Source organism: Littorina saxatilis, linkage group LG8, assembly GCF_037325665.1.
Source record: "Littorina saxatilis isolate snail1 linkage group LG8, US_GU_Lsax_2.0, whole genome shotgun sequence".
NCBI lineage: Eukaryota > Metazoa > Mollusca > Gastropoda > Littorinimorpha > Littorinidae > Littorina > Littorina saxatilis.
Genome location: NC_090252.1, coordinates 45663012 through 45684317, shown reverse-complemented (window position 1 = coordinate 45684317; position 21306 = coordinate 45663012). Strand labels below are relative to the sequence as shown.

At 43.1% G+C, this 21306-nt stretch overlaps 2 protein-coding genes across 2 annotated transcripts in view; both read left to right on the top strand.

Moving 5' to 3' along the window:
- The window catches only part of LOC138973648 (uncharacterized), a 14445-nt gene extending 5299 nt beyond the window's left edge, over positions 1 to 9146 (top strand). Inside the window, exons 2-3 of the mRNA XM_070346377.1 lie at positions 6545 to 6759; positions 7314 to 9146. Coding sequence (XP_070202478.1) covers positions 6560 to 6759; positions 7314 to 7509 — 396 coding nt within the window. The 5' untranslated portion in view covers positions 6545 to 6559 and the 3' untranslated portion in view covers positions 7510 to 9146. The remainder of the gene's footprint in view (positions 1 to 6544; positions 6760 to 7313) is intronic.
- Positions 9147 to 18763: 9617 nt separating this feature from the next.
- LOC138974680 (hyaluronan mediated motility receptor-like) lies at positions 18764 to 20258 on the top strand. Its single transcript, XM_070347399.1, has 2 exons — positions 18764 to 19823; positions 20041 to 20258. The coding sequence occupies exons 1-2, from the start codon at positions 18764 to 18766 to the stop codon at positions 20256 to 20258; spliced, it is 1278 nt and encodes a 425-aa protein (XP_070203500.1).
- Positions 20259 to 21306: the final 1048 nt, after the last annotated feature.

Here is a 21306-nt window from a genome sequence, read left to right as displayed (position 1 = left end):
CTTTAAATAGAAAGACCAAGATTTTTTACCAGAGTCACACAGAGCACATGACATAAGATACGCTTTACGAGGAAGTCTGTCCTGTGGCATAGCAATCAACCGTAACCAGTACTTCACCACCCTGATTGCTGAGTTAATGAATAGCGGGTGTCTACCCAGATCACCATACACCAGTCTGTTTGGGGTTTGTTGCCCCACACGCAAAAGTCTTTTACACGCAAATAAATGCACTTTCTCAATGTCCCCATAAGCCTGGAAGCCCCAAACCTCTGCCCCATACATTAGAACAGGAAGAATCTGGGCATCAAAAATCTTGAAGAAGATACTACTTGGGACATCACCAAGTCTGAAGAGACATCTTAAAATCTGCATAGTTCTTACTTTGGCCTTAACGGCCAGCTCACCAATAGCTTTCGTGAGTGATAACTTAGTTGTAAAATGAAGACCTAAATACTTATAGCTATTAACGACTTCTATACGTTCATTACCATATTTCCACTGCTCTCGCTCAGCAAGAAAACCGCCTTTGCGGAAAACTATCACTTTGGTTTTAGACAAATTGACGGACATTCCAAAGTTGTCTGCAAAGTTTTTCAAAATGTTAATCTGCTTTTGGAGACCCCAGGCCGAAAAGGACGTTAAAGCGACATCGTCCGCGAACAAAAGGATTAAAATCTGAATGACATCTGGAGTCAGCTGAACACCATGTATTCCCTTTTCAGAGACCTCTACGGCTAGTTCATTTATCAAAAATGAGAATAATGTTGGTGAGAGGACACACCCCTGCCTTACACCAATGGGACACTCGAAAAAGTCTGTAATGCTGTCCGGACAGCGCACACACGAGCGAACTGATTTATACATACTTTGTAAAATCCTCAACATTTTCCCACCAACCCCAGCTTTTCGCAGTGTGTTCCAAAGAATTGCTCTGTTTACGCAATCGAATGCTTTACGAAAATCAACGAAACATACATACAACTTTCCAGACCGTTTCAATAAGTATTTCTGCACAATGCTAAAAAGAACAAAGACGTTATCAATAGTGGAATAACCCGCACGAAAACCACTTTGTACTTCATCGATTTTGTTATTCTCACTCGCCCAGCCTGACAAACGTTTATTCAATATGGTAGCAAACACCTTTCCTAGAATACTAAGCAATGAAATTCCACGGTAATTGTCAGGAGTATCAACATCACCACTTTTGTGAATTGGAACTACAATAGCACCTGTCCAGGCAGCGGGATAATTACCAGAGTCAAATATTGTGTTGAATAACTCTACTATGAACGGCAAAGTTTGCTGAGCTGAGTTTATTAACATACCGGCAAGAATCCCATCGGGACCAGCGGATTTATTTGGGTTAAGATTTTTTATTGCAGAGGCGACTTCCTGAGGACTAATTGGCATGTCTAGACATTCTACAGCAATATCAGTATTTTCAGGATCAACCAAGTGTTCATCGTTACCAGCCTGAGTGTTACCTAGATCAGCACTAAAAACATTCTTGAAATGAGTGAACCACTGTTCACTAGTAATATCTGGGGTTTTACCAGCCGACTGTCGAATGGACTTAAGTTCGCTCCAAAAGAGTTTAGAGTCTTTTGCTTTTTCGGCAAGAGCAGCAAGTTTATTTTGTTTAAAAGATTGTCTTTTAGATGTTAATAAAAACCTGTAGGATTTTCTGTTTTCTACATAACTCAGCCTGTGTGCCGTTTTATTTTGAGTACATTTTGCTCTGCGAAACAAACGCCACCATTTCCTAGTCTCATCTCTGGCCGTTTTACAGTCTCTGTCAAACCACTTACTATGGCGCTGGCCAGTGTAGATTACGCGCTTCATACAGGTTGCAGCCTGTAACAGGCCTGCCGTTAGACAGTCAACTGCAGAGTCTACAGAGTCAGGCAACATCACTGTAGCTTCTACAACAACAGTTTCAAACTGAGCACTGCTTACTGCTTCAACGAACACGGACTTCTTCGACTCGTCCCACATAAGCTTTTCAATAGAACCTGTTGTAGATTTCTTTTTGTCACGGTCATCTCTGAAAAACATTAGTTCGACAGGTAAATGTTTGGATTCAAATCTCTCCGCCACCTCGAGATGGGCTTGGCCAACATTAAGCTCTTTGGATGCCAGAAAGTAGTCTACGGTACTACAGCCAGAAGAACACACATAGGTAAAGCTTCCTATCAAGTCACCTTGACAGGTGCCGTTCAAAATGGTTAAATTACACGTTGCACACATTTCAAGCAACAAGTTACCAAACATGTTTACTACAAGGTCTTCTGACTGGCGTGAACCGTAAAGCTCTGACTGTACGACTGACTGAACATCGCCATCTTCATCATCTAAGGTGGGATTGAGATTTTTCGTACGGGCATTAAAATCGCCACACATCAGAAAATAGCATGAGTCATCAAACTGTTCAATGTAATTCAACAAGCACTGTTCCGTAATGATAATAGTGGAATTCACTGTAACATGTTCCTGCTGATAGTAGGGAGAATCGTACGGGCATGCGTACACAGCACAAAATACGACGTCTCTATCGCCACCAAACACAAGTTTGTCGATCTTCAACCAAATCATATTATCTTGTGAATCATCAAGCAACGTTACATGCTTTTCAAGCTTCCGTTTTACCATAATCATCACACCACCACAGCCACGAGCTTGTCTAGAAACCTTAACGGCGGGACTAAGGAATTGCACAAAGTCGGGAAAGCAATCTAAGGGGGTTCTAAACTCAAGAAATGTTTCTGTGAAACACGCAATATCGAAACTGGTGACATATTGCATAAAATCCGCTTCACTAAGCTTTCTAGTCAGGCCCTCAATGTTCCAGTTCAAGATACGCAGCTGCGGTGGGTTATGATTCACATTGCCATCATTTGTGCTTTCACTAATCACAGGTTGACTAGCAACACCAGAAAGCTCATCACGGAGCCCATTCACACGCACATCATTTACGATTGCATCGCACACTGGTTGTTGGGCAACAGGACTATCACAACGCCTGTTCACAGGCGCATCATTTCTTCTTGCAACGTTCACTGGTGTGCTAGCAACAGGACTACCACAGCGCCTATTCACAGGCAACCCATTTCCGGTTGCATTCACTGAACTACCACAAAGCCTATTCACAGGCGCACCATGCCTACACGCACGATCGCCTACATCAGCGAGCGGCCGTCAACTATCACCGGTAGAAGCGTCGCCAGAATGACGCTGAGACAGCCGACGGCCGCCCGCACCGCTGCCGAAGTAGGAGTTGATGGAGCGCATCTGAAGTCGAGTGCATGGACGAGATGAGGCAGACCCCTGCTCCACGTTGTCAAGGGTCAGTGAAGACTGCGAGCCGACGCCTGATCTGCCACCCCCCGGAGACCCACGGCCGAAACCGCGAAGAACGTCGTCGCTGCTCCCGTCGCCCGAAACGCAGACCCCGCGCCCGTTGCTCGGTGTACGCCTTCCACGCCATCCGCGACTAGTAGATTGGGGCGGGGTCCGGCGTTCGGACGTGTCGTTGTGATTGTAGTTGTTTGAAGAGTTAGCCCCCACCGCCGCGTTCACGTCGTCGCGCTCGTTATCGCTGGGGTCCCACGAGCTACGACGCAGTGGTGGAGCCCAATCTTGACTGGCATTGTCGTGCCAGTCGTCGTTGTCGTGCCGCTTGGTGAAGCTGGAGCGGAGATCACCGCCGCCGAAACGCCCCTGAAGGTCGGGACGCTTGTTGCCGCCGCCGCCGCCAGCGTTGTCGGTCTGCTCGCGCACCCAATGCACGAGGCGCGTCCCCCTGTAGTACGCCGCGTAGCCCTTGTCGCGCAACGCACTCAGCTGAGCACGCTGCTTCACCGTCAGGTCGTCTTGGGCCGCACGCCGTCGCCCTTCAGCCGCCGCCTCATCGTCTTGCTGGAGATCAGGTTGCGTTTGTCTCTGTTTCGAAGGAGCTTGGCCACCACAGGGCGAGGCCGAGACTGGCCCTCGTCCCTCTTGCCCAGCCGAAACACGCAGGAAAAGTCGTCACGCACCCACGTTTTGGAAGAGTCGTGAGTGTTGAGAAGGGCCACCACCGTACGCAGAGTGTCGGCTTCAGTTTCTTTGCCATCCTTCTCCGTCACACCATACATGATGATATTGTCCTTACGGGACATAATGTCCTGCATTTCCAGCTGGTCCGTCAGAGTCGCGACTTTTTGTTCTAGGCTATTTGTTCTGGTCTTCACCTCGTTTATTTCTACTTGCTTTTTGTGGAGATCACTTTTCAACTCCTCTAGCTGAGAGGACATGGTCTTCATGCTACCTGACATCACTTTCACCTCCCTCGACACGTCGTCTAAACTCGACCCCAGGGTGTCGCCAAGTTGAATGATCAAGTCATTTGTGTTCTGTTTGTCACTTGAATCATTTGGGTCAGGACCAGGATTGATTTCTATGTCCCCACACAACATCAAAAAGTCACTGGTGGAGGGGTTAATGTAGCTACCACTTGAAATCATTGTGCCTCCTTGATGCACGGCCATGGTGACTATGAATCTATAGTCCAGCACGTGGCAGTTACCAAGCAGTGGGCTCTCTGACACATTCCCTACCCGTGACACACTGTCACTTTTATAGCACAGTTCACGCCGGCCTAGTGAGATCAGATAATACGCAGCGAACAGGAACAACACAAGTTCAGGTTTGTTACGAACTGTAATCACCTGACAACGCATTTGCTTAGCGAGTTTCGCTCTGCGTGCCATAAAGCAGCAAAAAGTGTTCACGAATACGCCGCACACCGGGCGAAAACACACGTTATGCACGGGCATTGTCACGCTTGACCGAGTTTACCGGCCTTGCCAGAGCAATCTCACGAGGTGGGGAGAATGATGGAGAGGGTGACCCCTGACAACTGAACTTGGCAATGAATAAGCCTACTGTACCGAAGTCAAAACGACCAAAAATTAGTCATCCCCACTTAGCTGGTAGATAAATTTCCACTTTTGTTAGCCTATCTGCATACACTACAAGTCTCTGGGCCACACATGCCACAACAACAGTAATAGCTACTACGGGTAAGCATCTATCATTAGTCTGAAGTGAGGTGAAAACCAGAAAAGACACTGCTCCTACTAGAAACAACCAAAGGCAAATACTTTTGAGTTCATAGCACTGTCCACATGGAGGTGATGATGGAACACAAGGCGACATAAAATTGTAAAAAGTCACTTACTGTCACTTCGCCAATGCAGCATTGACACACTTGAAAATAATTCGTGTTCACTGTGCACAGAGAGCTCCACTGCGATGTGCACTCGACCGCGGTCGAACGCTGAAATGAGAGAGAGAGAGAGAGAGAGAGAGAGAGGAGAGAGAGAGAGAGAGAGAGAGAGAGAGAGAGAGAGAGAGAGAGAGACAGACAGACAGACAGACAGACACATACACACGTACGCACTAACGAACCACACAGAGGTAGACACATGCATCAGTATACACATTAACTGGCAGTCAGCCAGACAGCCAGACAGACAGACAGACAGCCAGACAGAGACAGACAGGCAGGCAGACAGCCAGCCAGCCAGACAGACAGACAGAGACAGACAGGCAGCCAGCCAGCCAGACAGAGACAGACAGGCAGCCAGCCAGACAGACAGCCAGCCAGCCAGCCAGCCAGACAGAGACAGACAGACAGCCAGCCAGACAGACAGAGACAGACAGGTAGTCAGGCAGTCAGCCAGACAGCCAGACAGACAGACAGAGACAGAAAGGCAGGCAGCCAGCCAGCCAGCCAGCCAGCCAGCCAGACAGACAGAGACAGACAGGTAGTCAGGCAGTCAGCCAGACAGGCAGACAGACAGAGTCAGAGAGGCAGGCAGGCAAGCAGGCAGGCAGGCAGGCAGGCAGGCAGGCAGGCAGGCAGGCAGACAAATTATCAGACAGACAGACAGACAGGCAGACAGACAGACAGGCAGACACATAGACAGGCACAGACAGACAGACAGACAGACAGACAGACAGACACACACGCATCCGCCACAGCCAGCCGGATTACAGACAGGCAGACAGACAGACAGACAGACAGACAGACAGACTCACACACACACACACACGCACAAACATACACACACACACACACACACACATACACACACACATACACACACACACACGCGCGCGCGCGCGCGCGCGCGCATCATGCGAACGACTGACATCCCAATGAGAATTAGCTCTTATCTGTGCTTTCTGCACTGTCTGCACAATAAAACACTCTTTTCGTTTGAAAATACGCACATCCATGACATCGGGTCTGACTATATCGGCATTGGCCATATTTATCGCGTCCCTCAGTGCACTGCAGATCTAGCGACCAAATCTGCAGACTCGCCGCTTGCTAGAGATTGGTCTGCAGTGTCACGTGTAGCTTGCCTCGATATTTCCAAGGAAAAAACACTCTTCCACAACCCATGAAAACCCCGACAGAGCTATTTCCGGAATGTGTCTATTGAAACTGCAATTTTTTTAATTTTTTTAAATTTGTATTCGTTTTACTTTTCAGTTCTTGAAGAGCACGATGGGTCCGCAGAAGAGCCTCTTGCTGACCATGACCTTGCTGGCGGTGACCTTGACCTTGGCCGAGTCCTGCCGCTTTCTGCCTGGGTACGTGTGTGCCCCGGACCAGCGCCTGTGCAACAGGAGAGGCGGGAAGTGTTCCCTTCTCGGCGGGAGGTGTCAGTGTGTGAACGTACGTCAGTTCTACGACATTCCTCCTGGGTGAGTTCCAACACTTTTAAAAAATTTTTTAATGACATCCGACACCGATACATGCACAGCCTGACGGTGACCTTACCATTAATTTTCTTAGCAGTGTTGATAATTGTGAAGAATTCACAGAGACAGACTTTAAAAAAAAAATCCGTAGTCAGTTCCTCGGAGTAGTGACACATTGTTTACGTGACGTCATGTTTCGCTATATGACACCTTCTCCAACTTTTTTCGCCTTTGACGTCAAAGTTGTCACCTTGGAACGCAAGGGTCAAGAAGTGAAGTCTTAGATTGTTCAGTGGTTATCGTTTGTCATTAAATCAGACACCTTGTAGTCCAGTGGAGGAATGTAAAAAAAAAAGGAAAAGTTTTAAGCGCATTGCCTTTAGCCAATCGACTGTTTCACATCAGTCATGTGACACCAGTACTTACTGGCAATTATTATTATTATCATCATCATTATCATTATTATCATTGTTATCAATATTATCATTATTATTATAAGTATTATTATTTTTATTATTAGGCCTACTATTTCAATTATTATTATTTTGTTGTTGTAGATACACCACCAATGCCCCCGACCCCCCGAGTTTCGAGAGCGGGCGGGTGTACATTGACCGCTTTGGGAGACGTCGCATGTACATCGAACCAGGCAGCAGCCGGGATCCGATGGCTGAGAGTAACATGGAGCGTCGAACAGACATGATGGTTTCTATGTCACGAATGTACAATATGATGAACAGGTATGTTACATAATTGAGCAAAGAACACATCTAATGATATGGATGACGTCAGAGAACAGACATGATGGTTTCTATGTCACGAATGTACAATATGATGAACAGATATGTTACATAATCGAGCAAAGAACAAAGTTAATGATATGGATGACGTCAGAGAACAAACATGATGGTTTTTCTATGACGCGAATGTACAATATGATGAACAGATATGTTACATAATCGAGCAAAAAACAAAGTTAATGATACGGATGACGTCAGTGAACAGACATGATGGTTTCTATGTCGCGAATGTACAATATTATGAACAGGTATGTTACATAATCGAGCAAAGAACAAAGTTAATGATATGGATGACGCCGTCAGTGAACAAACATGATGGTTTCTATGACGTGAATGTACAATATGATGAACAGATATGTTACATAATCGAGCAAAGAACAAAGTTAATGATATGGATGACGTCAGAGAACAAACATGATGGTTTCTATGACGTGAATGTACAATATGATGAACAGGTATGTTACATAATCGAGCAAAGAACAAAGTTAATGATACGGATGACGTCAGAGAACAGACATGATGGTTTCTATGTCACGAATGTACAATATGATGAACAGATATGTTACATAATCGAGCAAAGAACAAAGTTAATGATATGGATGACGTCAGAGAACAAACATGATGGTTTTTCTATGACGCGAATGTACAATATGATGAACAGATATGTTACATAATCGATCAAAAAACGAAGTTAATGATATGGATGACGTCAGTGAACAGACATGATGGTTTTTCTTTGACACAAATGTACAATATGATGAACAGATATGTTACGTAATCGATCAAAGAACAAAGTTAATGATACGGATGACGTTAGAGAACAGACATGATGGTTTTTCTATGACACAAATGTACAATATGATGAACAGATATGTTACGTAATCGAGCAAAGAACAAAGTTAATTATATGGATGACGTCAGAGAACAGACATGATGGTTTCTATGTCACGAATGTACAATATGATGAACAGATATGTTACATAATCGAGCAAAGAACAAAGTTAATGATATGGATGACGTCAGAGAACAAACATGATGGTTTTTCTATGACGCGAATGTACAATATGATGAACAGATATGTTACATAATCGAGCAAAAAACAAAGTTAATGATACGGATGACGTCAGTGAACAGACATGATGGTTTCTATGTCGCGAATGTACAATATTATGAACAGGTATGTTACATAATCGATCAAAAAACAAAGATGACGTGATCGTACATAATCGATCGAACAGGATGATGATAAGTTATGTAACACAATGAGACATGATGGGGAAAAGTACAAACTTAATGATTCATTTGCGGGATCGCTCGATTTGATGAACTTGATTTTAATGACGTTATATTAACACTTGTGTCAAATTATGACGTCCATTATGACACGATGGGGCATGATGGAGCAAAGAACAAATTTCATGATATGGATGACGTCAATGAACAAAATGACAACAGGTATATGACGTTATATTAACACTAAAGTCAAATCATGACGAAAATTGTGACACGATAGGGCATGATGGAGCAAAGAAAAAATTTAATGATATGAATGACATGATGACGAACAACAATCAGAGAACGTAAGAATTAGGGAAAAAAAAAAAATAGTCTGTTTACAGTAACCCGACCGACCCTATTTTTTTCGCGCGACCCTAGACTTTTTTTTGACATTTGAGAAAAAAAAAAAAAAAAAAATCTTTTGGTTTTTTTTGCAAAATAACGTAAAAATATGTTTTTTTTTAAAAAAAATTAAAAACAAAATCCCGACCTACCGACCCTATTTTTTTGGCCTATGTTACTGTAAACAGACCTATTTTTTTTTGGCCTTAACAAAATTATGACGAACATTTTATATGACGTGATGGGGCATGTTAGAACAAAGGGCAAACTTCATGGTTCATATGACGTGAATGTACAGATTGTGTAGTAATATTTAAGCTACGGTCAAATTATGACGGCACATTAATTGACCAGATTAGGCATTTTTGTAGTTTGTGTAAAGTTAAGTGAACAATTACCAAAAGCGTTTATGCTATAATGCAAATTAAACTCTTGTTCCCCTGCTTCTTGCTGTTGTGATGGAGATGCATTATGTATTATGGAACCGATATAATGACGTAATAGAATGTAATTTGATGACGTAACGAGATCCGTTATGACGTTATCGATATAACGACACCCGTGTGCATTGATGACTTTACATGAGAAAAAATGTGACGCAAACATACAGTACTATGACGTAACATGAAGAATAAAAACAGCTGCTTCTGTCGGTCTTTGTCGAATTTTGATCTATCTGGAGAATGACTGTTCAAATGTTTTCAGGGAAGGTGTATGGGAAATATTATTCTCTCCCTGTTCATTTAAAGGCACACTCTTACTCGGGAAATCATCAGTTCCGGTTCACTGCCTCAGACAGATCTGGTCAGGTTATTGAAATAGGATTTTTTGTTTGTTCGTTCATGGGCTGAAACTCCCACGGCTTTTACGTGTATGACCGTTTTTACCCCGCCATTTAGGCAGCCATGCGCCACTTTCGGAGGAAGCATGCTGGGTATTTTCGTGTTTCTATAACCCACCGAACTCATGACATGGATTACAGGATCTTTTTCGTGCGCACTTGGTCTTGTGCTTGCGTGTACACACGGGGGTGTTCGGACACTGAGGAGAGTCTGCACACAAAGTTGACTCTGAGAAATAAATCTCTCGCCGAACGTGGGGACGAACTCACGCTGACAGCGGCCAACTGGATACAAATCCAGCGCGCTACCGACTTAGCTACATCCCCGCCATTGAAATAGGATAAGACCATCCCTCCACTCTGTCATTGACTAAAGATGAACAGTCGGGGTGTCCTCTGTGCACAGATGGAATTATTTATGAACTGATTTTGTCAATACAACCTGTGGCTTTTTTTAATTTTTTTTTTTAAAGAAATCAAGTCATCAACAAATCTCAATCCACCATGACAGGCAGTTAGAGTGTTGATTTTTGGTATGTGAGTAAGTGGAGGGGTGTTCTTATCCCATGTAAAAGAAGCCTTCAAGGCTCACGTAAGAAATCGACAAACAGTAACACAAACTCAATCACTCCGTCACACATACACACACACACACACACACAGTAAGCATAGGTGACACTGTGCAAGAAAGCGAGACACTAGATCTAGATCTGTCTGTCTGCATGTAGCCTACTTACAGGGACACGACTGCCAACTAGTCTCGGCCCGCTCAAAATAACAATGACCGAGACTTTCAGTAATTCCTTCGCGTGACGTCTAACCCTCTTACGCCATAATGTGACGTCTTCAAATGACGAAATGTTAAAGTTTCTACCACAGACATACACACGCACAAACAAACACACACACACACGCACACACGCACAAACGCACAGACAGACAAAGTTACGATCGCATAGGCTACACTTACGTGAGCCAAAAAGCTTCGCCATATTTGAGATCGTGAACTGAAGTGTTTTCACAAGAAGGAGTGTGCCTTTAAATCCAGATTTGTGTTTGATGTATTTGTGATGTCTCTGACCGGTGCACACAGAATTTTTGATTTTTGTAAGGCATCAACTTTGATAATGACAATATTTACCACACTTCGTGAGCGCGGAAAACTGAAAATTAAAGTTGCTTTCTTTTTGCAAAGAAAGGTTTACTTTAAAGTTGTCTGCAAACATTCAGCAGATATACACTGAGACAGACATACAGCCATGCAGGCAGATATACAGACAGACAGACAGACACAGACGGATGCACGTACACACGATCAGACGTGTGTAATGATATGCCTCTCGCGAAACCGACTATCAATCTAAACAACCGGTAGCACTGTAAACAAAATCCGAATCAAATGATGAGATTTATTTTCATATCCGAGAAAGCAAGGGAAGTAAGCGCTTTAAATATCGTATGCAGTTAGAGCGTTTACTTCCTTTCGTTTCTTAAATCAGTGGCGCAGTAGCCAAGCAAGAAAGCAGCCCATTAAAGGCACAGTAAGCCTCCCGTAAACCATCACAGATACGGTCAGGCTTTTACACACAGTACAAACACCCTTTCATTTAAACACTCACCGATTGAGAACATCCCAGGTGCCCTCCGTAAAGAGCGAACAATTTTCAAAGAATTTATTTTTGCGTGGTTTATCTTACCCCTGAGCCATCGTGAACCCGTGTGATCCAGTTTACCTGCTCGCTCTTTACGTAGGGCACCTAGGAAGTTCCCGTTTGGTGAGCGTTCAAATGGAAGGGTGTTTGTACTGTGTGTAAAAGCCTGACAGTATCTGTGATGGTTTACGGGAGGCTTACTGTCCGGGCGTGAATTCCGGTATTCATAACAGCCGTCCAGCACCAAAACGAGGCGCCATTGTTGTTGAGGACCAAGTCCACGAAAATAAATTCTTTGAAAATTTCTCACGCTCGACAGAAAGCAGCCAGGATGTTCCCGTTCGGTGAGCGTTCAAATGGAAGTATGCTTGTACTATATGTAGACGCTCGGGGAGCTCTGTGATGGTTTACGGGAGGCTTACTGTGCCTTTAAACGAAGGAACATACCACCAAGCCATTCTACCCATAGGGACCTCCAATCAAAAATCAACAATCAGCGAACAAACAAACCCAAACAAAATGTTTGTTTTGAAAATGCAAACGGGATCATTCAAGAAATTTCAAAACATCCACCAAAACAATAGGCGACGAATTAGCCAATCAACAAACCAACAGGCCAGCAAACGAAGGAACCTATACCAGCCAACCCTTCTGCTTATAGTTCAATGAATGAACGAAAGAACGAACGAACAAAACAAACCAACGAACGAACGAGCAACCGAGTCAATCAATCAAGATTTTAACTAAAAAGCGCAAACAGATCTACAAACTGCATACATGAACTTGGCAAAAGTGTATCATGTTCAAAACGAACAGATGATGCAAGGGACGTAACAGCGCTTATGATGTACGTTCCACCTGGGTAAGAGTTTGCTCCTTATAGTTATGTCCCTTTCCTCGACCATTTGTGATGTTGTAAGTTGACAATGGTGCCTTCGAAACTGAACTTGATCCAAGGAACCAAATACATACGCTTGTGGTTTAGTTATAATCTGAGTAAGAATTAGCTCCCACATTGACTTCTTTCTTTCTTTATTTGGTGTTTAACGTCGTTTTCAACCACGAAGGTTATATCGCGACCGCAACATTGACTACTAAATCAAATTGTAAAACAAACTTTAATGCGTTTGTGTCCTTTCCCACGAATATCTTTTGATCTCGTAAGTTTGTGATCATTATCATGGACTTCTGTCACTGTTACTTGTTCAATAGGTACTTTAAAACTTCATTGCGCCAATGAACAGCAGTACACACTGACAGACGAACAGGTGAAAAGAAAAATATTTTATTAGATTTGTTTTGTGAATTATTTTACTTATATGTATTTCAAAATGTATTTGACTATATTCTAAAGTTCCAAGGGATCTCCGTTTCTATCTGCTTGTATGTCTGTCTGTCTGTCTGTATGTCCGTCTGTATGTATGTCAGTCTGTATGTGAGTCAGTCTGTGTGTCTGCCTGTGTCTGTCTCTGTTTTTGCGCCTGCTACTGTCTCTGTCTCTGTCTCTCTGCCTGTCTGTGTGTCTGTCTGTCTGTCTGTCTGTCTTCCCTTTTCCTTCTCTCTCTTTATCTCTCTCTTTCTCGCGCGTGCGCGTGCTATTTCTTGATGTTTTTGTGGTAGTGGTTAAGGCACACACATAGACACACAGACACAGTCACAGACAGACAGGCAGACAGACAGGCACACAGACAGACATACATTAACACACAAACAAGAACAAGAAAGAAGGAAAGAAAAATAAAACACGAACGAGTAACAGAAGGCTTACCATACTCTCTAAAAGAGACAAATGCGCACGCGCGGCGAAATGTAATTTGCATACTGACAGTGAAAAGGGCAGGCTCAGCACGTGCAGTACAAACAAACCCGACACAGGACCACCAGCATGGCTGACAAAACTTCCTCTCATCAACGCCGTTTGCGAGGACCGATGTGCGGTGTGGTTGTCTCTTGTCACATGCGGGCGGCATTATGTCTGATATTAATAAAACAGACCCAAATAAAAAACATTCTTGTTTCTGAAAAGGACACCCCATGGACGCTGAACCTAGAGGGTCCCTGGGGCCGGTGTGTACGAGAAAGTTACCAACCGGGTGGGAGCCAGCCACAGTGTTGGTGGGTTAAAATTGAGGTTTGGTGTGATTTTTGTCCGAACCTCCCCCCATGTACACTACATTGGGTGTGCACGTTAAAGATCCCACGATTGACAAAAGGGTCTTTCCTGGCAAAATTGCTTAGGCACAGTTAATAATTGTCTACCTATACCCGTGTGACTTGGAATAATAGGCCGTGAAAGGTAAATATGCGCCGAAATGGCTGCAATCTACTGGCCGTATAAAATTTCATCTCACACGGCATCACTGCAGAGCGCCTAGAACTGTACCCACGGAATATGCGCGATATAAGACGCATTGATTGATTTAAACAAATCAGACCCCGCGGTTTGTTCTCTTCCGTTCGGGCGGCACCCACGTTTTGTTCAGTGCCCCTCATCTCAGCCCAGCACCCCAAACTTTAATATTTGTAGGGGGCCTTTTGACCCCCTCAGTGGAACTTCAGAGGGTACGAAGACAAGCCGGGACGTTCATATTCTTGCTGCCACTGCAGACTCAGTCGGCACAATCATGTTCTCCACATTCCACATTGGGGACACGCCTGTATGCCACTGTGACATCGCAGACATGACAGTGGAACACCTCCTCCAACACTGTCCAATCCACCAGAAACTACGAGCAGAAACATGGCCTGCGGACACACCAGTTCAGGACAAGATCTTCGGCACCTTGCGGAGTCTTCGCTGTACTGCATATACTTCACCAAGAGTTCCGGAGTCCCTGTCTGAGCGATCGAGAAGAAGAAGATATTCTTGCTTTCGGAAGGTACACTAGCTAGTCCTCCCCGAGACATGTATAATCCCTGAAGCGCTGATGTTAAAGTAACGCTGACTTTTCGAAACTCTGTGAGTCTTTAACAAAAACATTACTGTCATGTGGTTAAGATTAACTCCGTGAATTTGCGTCGGTACGTTTTCTGAAACCAGTACTAATAATTATGGAAAGCATGATAACAGATGTGTAGTGCGTCCCGGTGTAACACGAAATTTTTACTCCACGAAAAATTTACTCCGGAGTAAATATTTCGTACGAAATTCTTACTCCGAGTACACTTTTCGTACGAGAAAAGAACTCCCCAAGGCACGAAAAAATTACTCCCTCCACGAAATTTTTACTCCCCATTTTTTTTACTTCCAGTAAAAATTTCGTACGCAAAAATGGGATGCGGGCGAACGGATAATGCCAATAAGTGATCTCGCACACACGAATGTCGCGCTACCCTCCGTCCACCCCTTCCACCACCAAGACTAACAGGGGACAAGGGAGTAAAAATGTCGTACACCTGGCATGGGAAGTTAAATTGCTCGTGTTGGGGTGAAGTAATTTATTCGTTATTTATTCGTCAGGGGAGTAACATTTTTGTACGAAATGTTTACTCGGAACTCACCTGTCTTGGGGAGTAATTTTCTCGTGTAATGGGGGAGTGCTTTTTTCGTGAAGGGAGTAACTTTTTCGTACGAAATGTTTACTCCGGAGTAAAAATCTCGTGGGAGTAATTTTCTCGTGTTACACCGGGACCCCCTCTTTTTACTGTTAGTGCGTCGTGGGACCCCCTACAGGAATTTTGTGTACGTGTTTTCGGCTTCTATTGCGTGTAGGACGCAGGGACAAACAGATTGTACGTGTTTTCGGCTTCTATTGCGTGTAGGACTCAGGGACAAACAGATTGTACGTGTTTTCGGCTTCTATTGCGTGTAGGACTCAGGGACAAACAGATTGTACGTGTTTTCGGCTTCTATTGCGTGTAGGACTCAGGGACAAACAGATTGTACGTGTTTTCGGCTTCTATTGCGTGTAGGACTCAGGGACAAACAGATTGTACGTGTTTTCGGCTTCTATTGCGTGTAGGACGCAGGGACGCACAGTCAGGGGAGCCCTATATTGAAGCAGCATAAAATAATGTGGGGTGGTATATGGAGGTCGGGGCTTTTCGGGGGAAAAATAGAAGGCAAGATTTTCAAAGAAAACTGAATTGAATGTTTTTAGATACACATTAAAAGTACCAGTATAAACTAGATTTTTTCAACAAGAAAAAAAAAAGAATTCATGCTTGACTATATTGATTCACATACGGCGGACAGAACAGGCCACTCTTGCAGCTATACTGCTGTGCACTGTCTCCTTGGTTTTTTTGCTCTCTATTTTTGCTTTTACATAACACCCCTTCGCAGCCCCGCTCCCTTTCCAACTCTGAATAACATTGCCTACCCTCTTTTCCACACACACAAAAAATAGAAGAAAAAAAAAAGTAAGGCGTGGAAAAAAATAGAGTGCACAAAAAAGTTATATACCTTAAAAAAGGGGGAACAAATTTAAAAAAGAAAGAAAGAAAAAGGGAAAAAAGTAAATAAATAGATAAATACGATGAAATAAGTACGACACTAATAACACAGTCTTTATGTGCATCTCAGTGCATATCACGCTTTGCTCGTTCGAATATTTCATCGCCGGTGTGGATTCGAGCATAGTAGGACGAAGTCACGCAGACACCGACAGAATGCAATTACAACACAACAAAGACTGATGATAACAATAAAAAAGCACAGAAAATGTATATTTTACATATTCTCTCCTTTTTACTGCGTGCAGTCCCAAATATTAGTCATTTCCATCTTCGCTCTTTGATTTAGACTTTACTGTCCGCATAAAAACAAGTAAAATTGCCTTGCAGATTTAGAGAAGGAGAGGTAGATCTGAAATGAATAAATTTATTCTTTATTTATTTCTCTCCAACATTTGTACACTTCGATCGTTTCTGTCTGTATATGCGCTTGCCAATAATAGTGAGTGCATGCAGTTTAGGCCTACTCTTTGGTTTAGCAGACGGCAAATTTGTAGATATATAGATAAACCACGGTAGATATGAAATTTTCGTCTTGTTTCTTGCATTTTTTGTTTTCCTTACTTTTCTGCAAGGGGTTGTGTCTGTGTGGTTTTTCTCTCTCTCGTTTTTACATTTAGTCAAGTTTTGACTAAATGTTTTAACATAGAGGGGGAATCGAGACGAGGGTCGTGGTGTATGTGTGAGTGTGTGTGTGTGTGTGTGTGTGTGTGTGTGTGTGTGTGTGTGTGTGTGTGTGTGTGTGTGTGTGTGTGTGTGTGTGTGTCTGTCTGTCTGTCTGTCTGTGCGTGTGTGTGTGTAGAGCGATTCAGACTAAACTACTGGACCGATCTTTATGAAATTTTACATGAGAGTTCCTGGGAATGATATCCCCGGATGTTTTTTTCGTTTTTTCGATATATGTCTTTGATGACGTTATATTCGGCTTTTTGTAAAAGTTGAGGCGGCACTGTCACACCTTCATTTTTCAATCAAATTGATTGAAATTTTGGCCAAGCAATCTTCGACGAAGGCCGGGCTTCGGTCTTGCATTTCAGCTTGGTAGCTTAAAAATTAATTAATGACTTTGGTCATTAAAAATCTGAAAATTGTAAAAAAAAAAATAATTATAAAACGATCCAAATTTACGTTAATCTTATTCTTCATCATTTCCTGATTCCAAAAACATATAAATATGTTATATTCGGATTAAAAACAAGCTCTGAAAATTAAAAATATAAAAATTATGATCAAAATTAAATTTTCAAAATCAATTTCAAAACACTTTCATCTTATTCCTTGTCGGATCCTGATTCCAAAAATATATAGATATGATATGTTTGGATTAAAAACACGCTCAGAAAAGTTAAAACGAAGAGAGGTACAGAAAAGCGTGCTATCCTTCTCAGCGCAACTACTACCCCGCTCTTCTTGTCAATTTCACTGCCTTTGCCACGAGCGGTGGACTGACGATGCTACGAGTATACGGTCTTGCTGAAAAATTGCAGTGCGTTCAGTTTCATTCTGTGAGTTCGACAGCTTGACTAAATGTTGTACTTTCGCCTTACGCGACTTGTCTTTGTTTATTTTGTTCATGTTTTTTTCCCCGTCGTTGACCAATATCATGCAGTGATCGAGTCAGTCATAAGAACGGATATCAGGACACCAAAATAATCGAATACTTACGATCGGGCGCGCGTACACACACACACACACACACACACACACACACACACACACACACACACACACACACACACACATACACACGCACGCACGCACACACGCACGCACGGACTCACACACACACACACACACACACACGCCCACACACACATACACACACCCACACACACCTACACACACACCCACACACACACACACGCACACACACACACATACACACATTTTCTCCGCTGTTTCCCCCTTTCTTTCTTCATACCAACACCCCCGACCCCCCCACCCCCAATCCCCCCCCCCCACACACACACACACACACACACACACACACACACACACTTCCGGTTCTAAAATGGCGAAAGCCAGACGCATCCCATGTGAAGTGATGATTCAAAAGTGAAAAAATGAGTCGTTCGAGAGGATCAAGGAAAAAGAAGAGATCAGAAAAGCGATTTTATGCTGTAAGCAGTGGAAGGACTGTTGGAATATTTGATACATGGAACGAGGCGTCGAAATCAGTGACGGCATTCCCAAAGGCAACTCATCGTTGTTACCAGTCGTTGGCCGCAGCAAAATGCGCGATGCGGCAGGCTGGAATTGAGAATCCAGTTATATTCAAAGGTTCTTCAAATGAGCATCAGAACTTTGAAGGAGAGGATGAAACTAGAGTAGGTGAGGAGGATGAATTTCAAGATGAAACAACAGAAAACCGAAGCGAAACCACGGTTGAAGGACATGACGACACGATTCCCTTGACAACCCAAGAACAAAGATTCCAGAATTGTCAAGAGGATGATCAAACACTCGTGAAAACACTGATCAACGGTGAAAAAACTGAGGAAATATCCAAACAAAGAAAACTTACATGTTCTTCATGCAAAAGCAAGATTCCATGGATGCACACCAAGTTACCAGTGTATCAGCTGTGCTTATTCGTAAGAACGCAGAGAAAGTTCACCTGCGAGGATTGTGCACAAGCGATGTTGGACGAAAAGATTGTGGAGGACGTCAGTGAAATCCTCACCGAAGAAGAAGAATCTCTTGATAACAATCATGCGATTAAAAACAACAATGTCATCCTGCTACATGAGTTGCAGCTCTTGAAACTGGAACAGTCTGAGGGCAAGAGAATGATACAGAACATGGAGAACGCGATTCTCAACTTGGCCGAACAAATCCAGCTGACAAATAGAAGTCACAAAGAAGAGATCAAGGAACTGACTGACATGTTGTCGACACACCCCAAGACGAGACAACAAGATGTGACAACTCAAACGACGTATTCAGATATCCTTACGTACAGCACATCCGTAAAAGAACAACTACATGAGAAAAAACAGAAGGTTCCAAAGACCACGTGCCAACCTCAAAAGAATGGAAGCATGAACCATGACATCAGCATCGAAATGACACCAGAAAAGTCGTGCACAAAACCAATGACGTCATCAGGAATAGAGGTGAATAAAAGGGTTGATCAAGTCAGAGATATAACATCGAAATCGCCATACGAGAAGATGGAAAACAAAGACCATGAAGCCGAAAAGGCAATGACGTCAACAACATCGAACAATCTGACGTCATCAAGAAATCCTCGTGTAAAAAAGAAAAACAAAAGCCCGATCAGCGTGTTGAAAAGACATCGCCGTGAAGATTCTTTTGACTTTGTTGATTCAACAGCGAGTGAGTCCAATTCAGATGAAGATCAGGAAGACGTTGTGTTTGAAAACCTGTCGCGACAAGAGCACAGAGAGGAAGAAAACTCTCTACCAACAGTCTACCTCATTCATGACAGTGTATTGAAACATGTCGATCCAGGCCGAATGCAAAAAACGTACGGTCTGAAGATAGTAAAAAAACATGTAGTGAACATCAAGGATTGCCAAGAAACAGTGGAGAACATTCACAAAACTCCAGATGCAATTATGTTTCATGTCGGGGTGAATGACATCAAGAAAGAAAAAGGTCAGAGAGCGGCAAAAATGATGACCAAATGTGTGGAGGCAGCCAAACAGCGATTCAAAGAAGCCAAGGTTGTCGTGAGTAAGATCATTCCAACTAACGTAATGGATCTGAACACTCAACGAGAGGTATTCAATGCTGTGTGCGCAGCAGACATGGCGGAGACAGGAATTTCCTTTGTCTCACATGAAAACGTATATTCGCTGTCGAACAGAGACGGAATACATCCAACGATGAAAGGCGCGGCAGTCCTGGCAAGAAACATTGGCCAACACCTTGACCATATTTTGTGGGAAAGGCAGGGAAACCATCACTCAGAACACCAAGCTGCCAGACCAATCCAACAACATACGGGTCATTATCATCGCCAATTTCATCACCAGTCTCGCCCACCACCATTTGAACGACGACACCAGCAAACGGGAAGACAGAGAACATGGGAGAGCAATGGAAGATGGAGTGGACATCATCATAGTCCACCAAAGAGAGATTCAGCCTTCATGCATCCTCACATGATGAGACCATGGAACTGGAGTCCACAACCACGACCACGCGATAGATATTTCTTTTAATAATATCGTGATAGATATTTTGTTCGTTAATAACGTATTCGATTCTTTCAAAAATGTTAGTGTTACGACGAAGGTAACTTTTCATACAAACCATACATGTTTGATAGTAGTACATTCAGTATTAATGTTTTGTCGTGGAACCTAAAAGGGTATAAAGAAACAATCGACGGACAAACAACCAACAAATTGCAGGATGATAACGTTATACAATCTTTATGTGGATATGACATTATTATGCTGGAGGAGATGCACCTGGACGAGGACCATGCCGAAGAAGTATTTCTATCAGGATTTGTAAAACGTCACTTTTATAGAAAGAGAAGAACAAATGCAACCAGTGCTTCTGGGGGTATTAGTTTATTCATAAGAGAAAACATATCTTCAAACTTCCAAATCCTACAAAAAAGCAACAGTGACATTATTTGGCTGAAAGTTCAAAAGGATAACAAAGAACACGACATTTATTTAGGGTGTGTATATATTCCGCCCGAATCGTCATCCTTTGGAAAAGATTTTACTGAGGAATTGTGGGACAAGTTAGAGAATGACTTAGATGAATTAATACCCAAAGGTAACGTGATCTTATGCGGAGACTTCAATGCAAGAACGGGTGAACTGATCGATTATCTAAAGTTAGATAGCGAAAGTCTTAGGTATTCTTTGCCATCAACTTATTGCTTTGACTATCTACATGAAAGACATTCTTCAGATAAGGTCATACAAAAACAAGGTAGAAGGTTGATAGATTTGTGCCATAATAATAACATGTATATACTTAATGGAAGGTCCTTGGGAGACTTAAGTGGGCGATACACATGTTATACACCCCAGGGTTGTAGTGTAGTGGACTATTTTCTTTGTTCTCAGGAACTAATCAAGGATGTAATACATATGAAAGTAAAAGATTTAACTGTATATTCAGATCATTGTCCTTTAGAACTAAGAATTCGAATTCCGTTCAAAAACAAAAATGCCAATGTTAAACCTAACAT

Excerpts from the sequence above, each read along its gene's own strand:
- LOC138974680 (XM_070347399.1), top strand. The coding sequence starts at position 18,764 with ATGTTGGACGAAAAGATTGTGGAGGACGTCAGTGAAATCCTCACCGAA. Across the intron at positions 19,824-20,040 it reads AGAAGCCAAGGTTGTCGTGA|GCAGGGAAACCATCACTCAG; the intron begins GTAAGATCATTC and ends TTTGTGGGAAAG.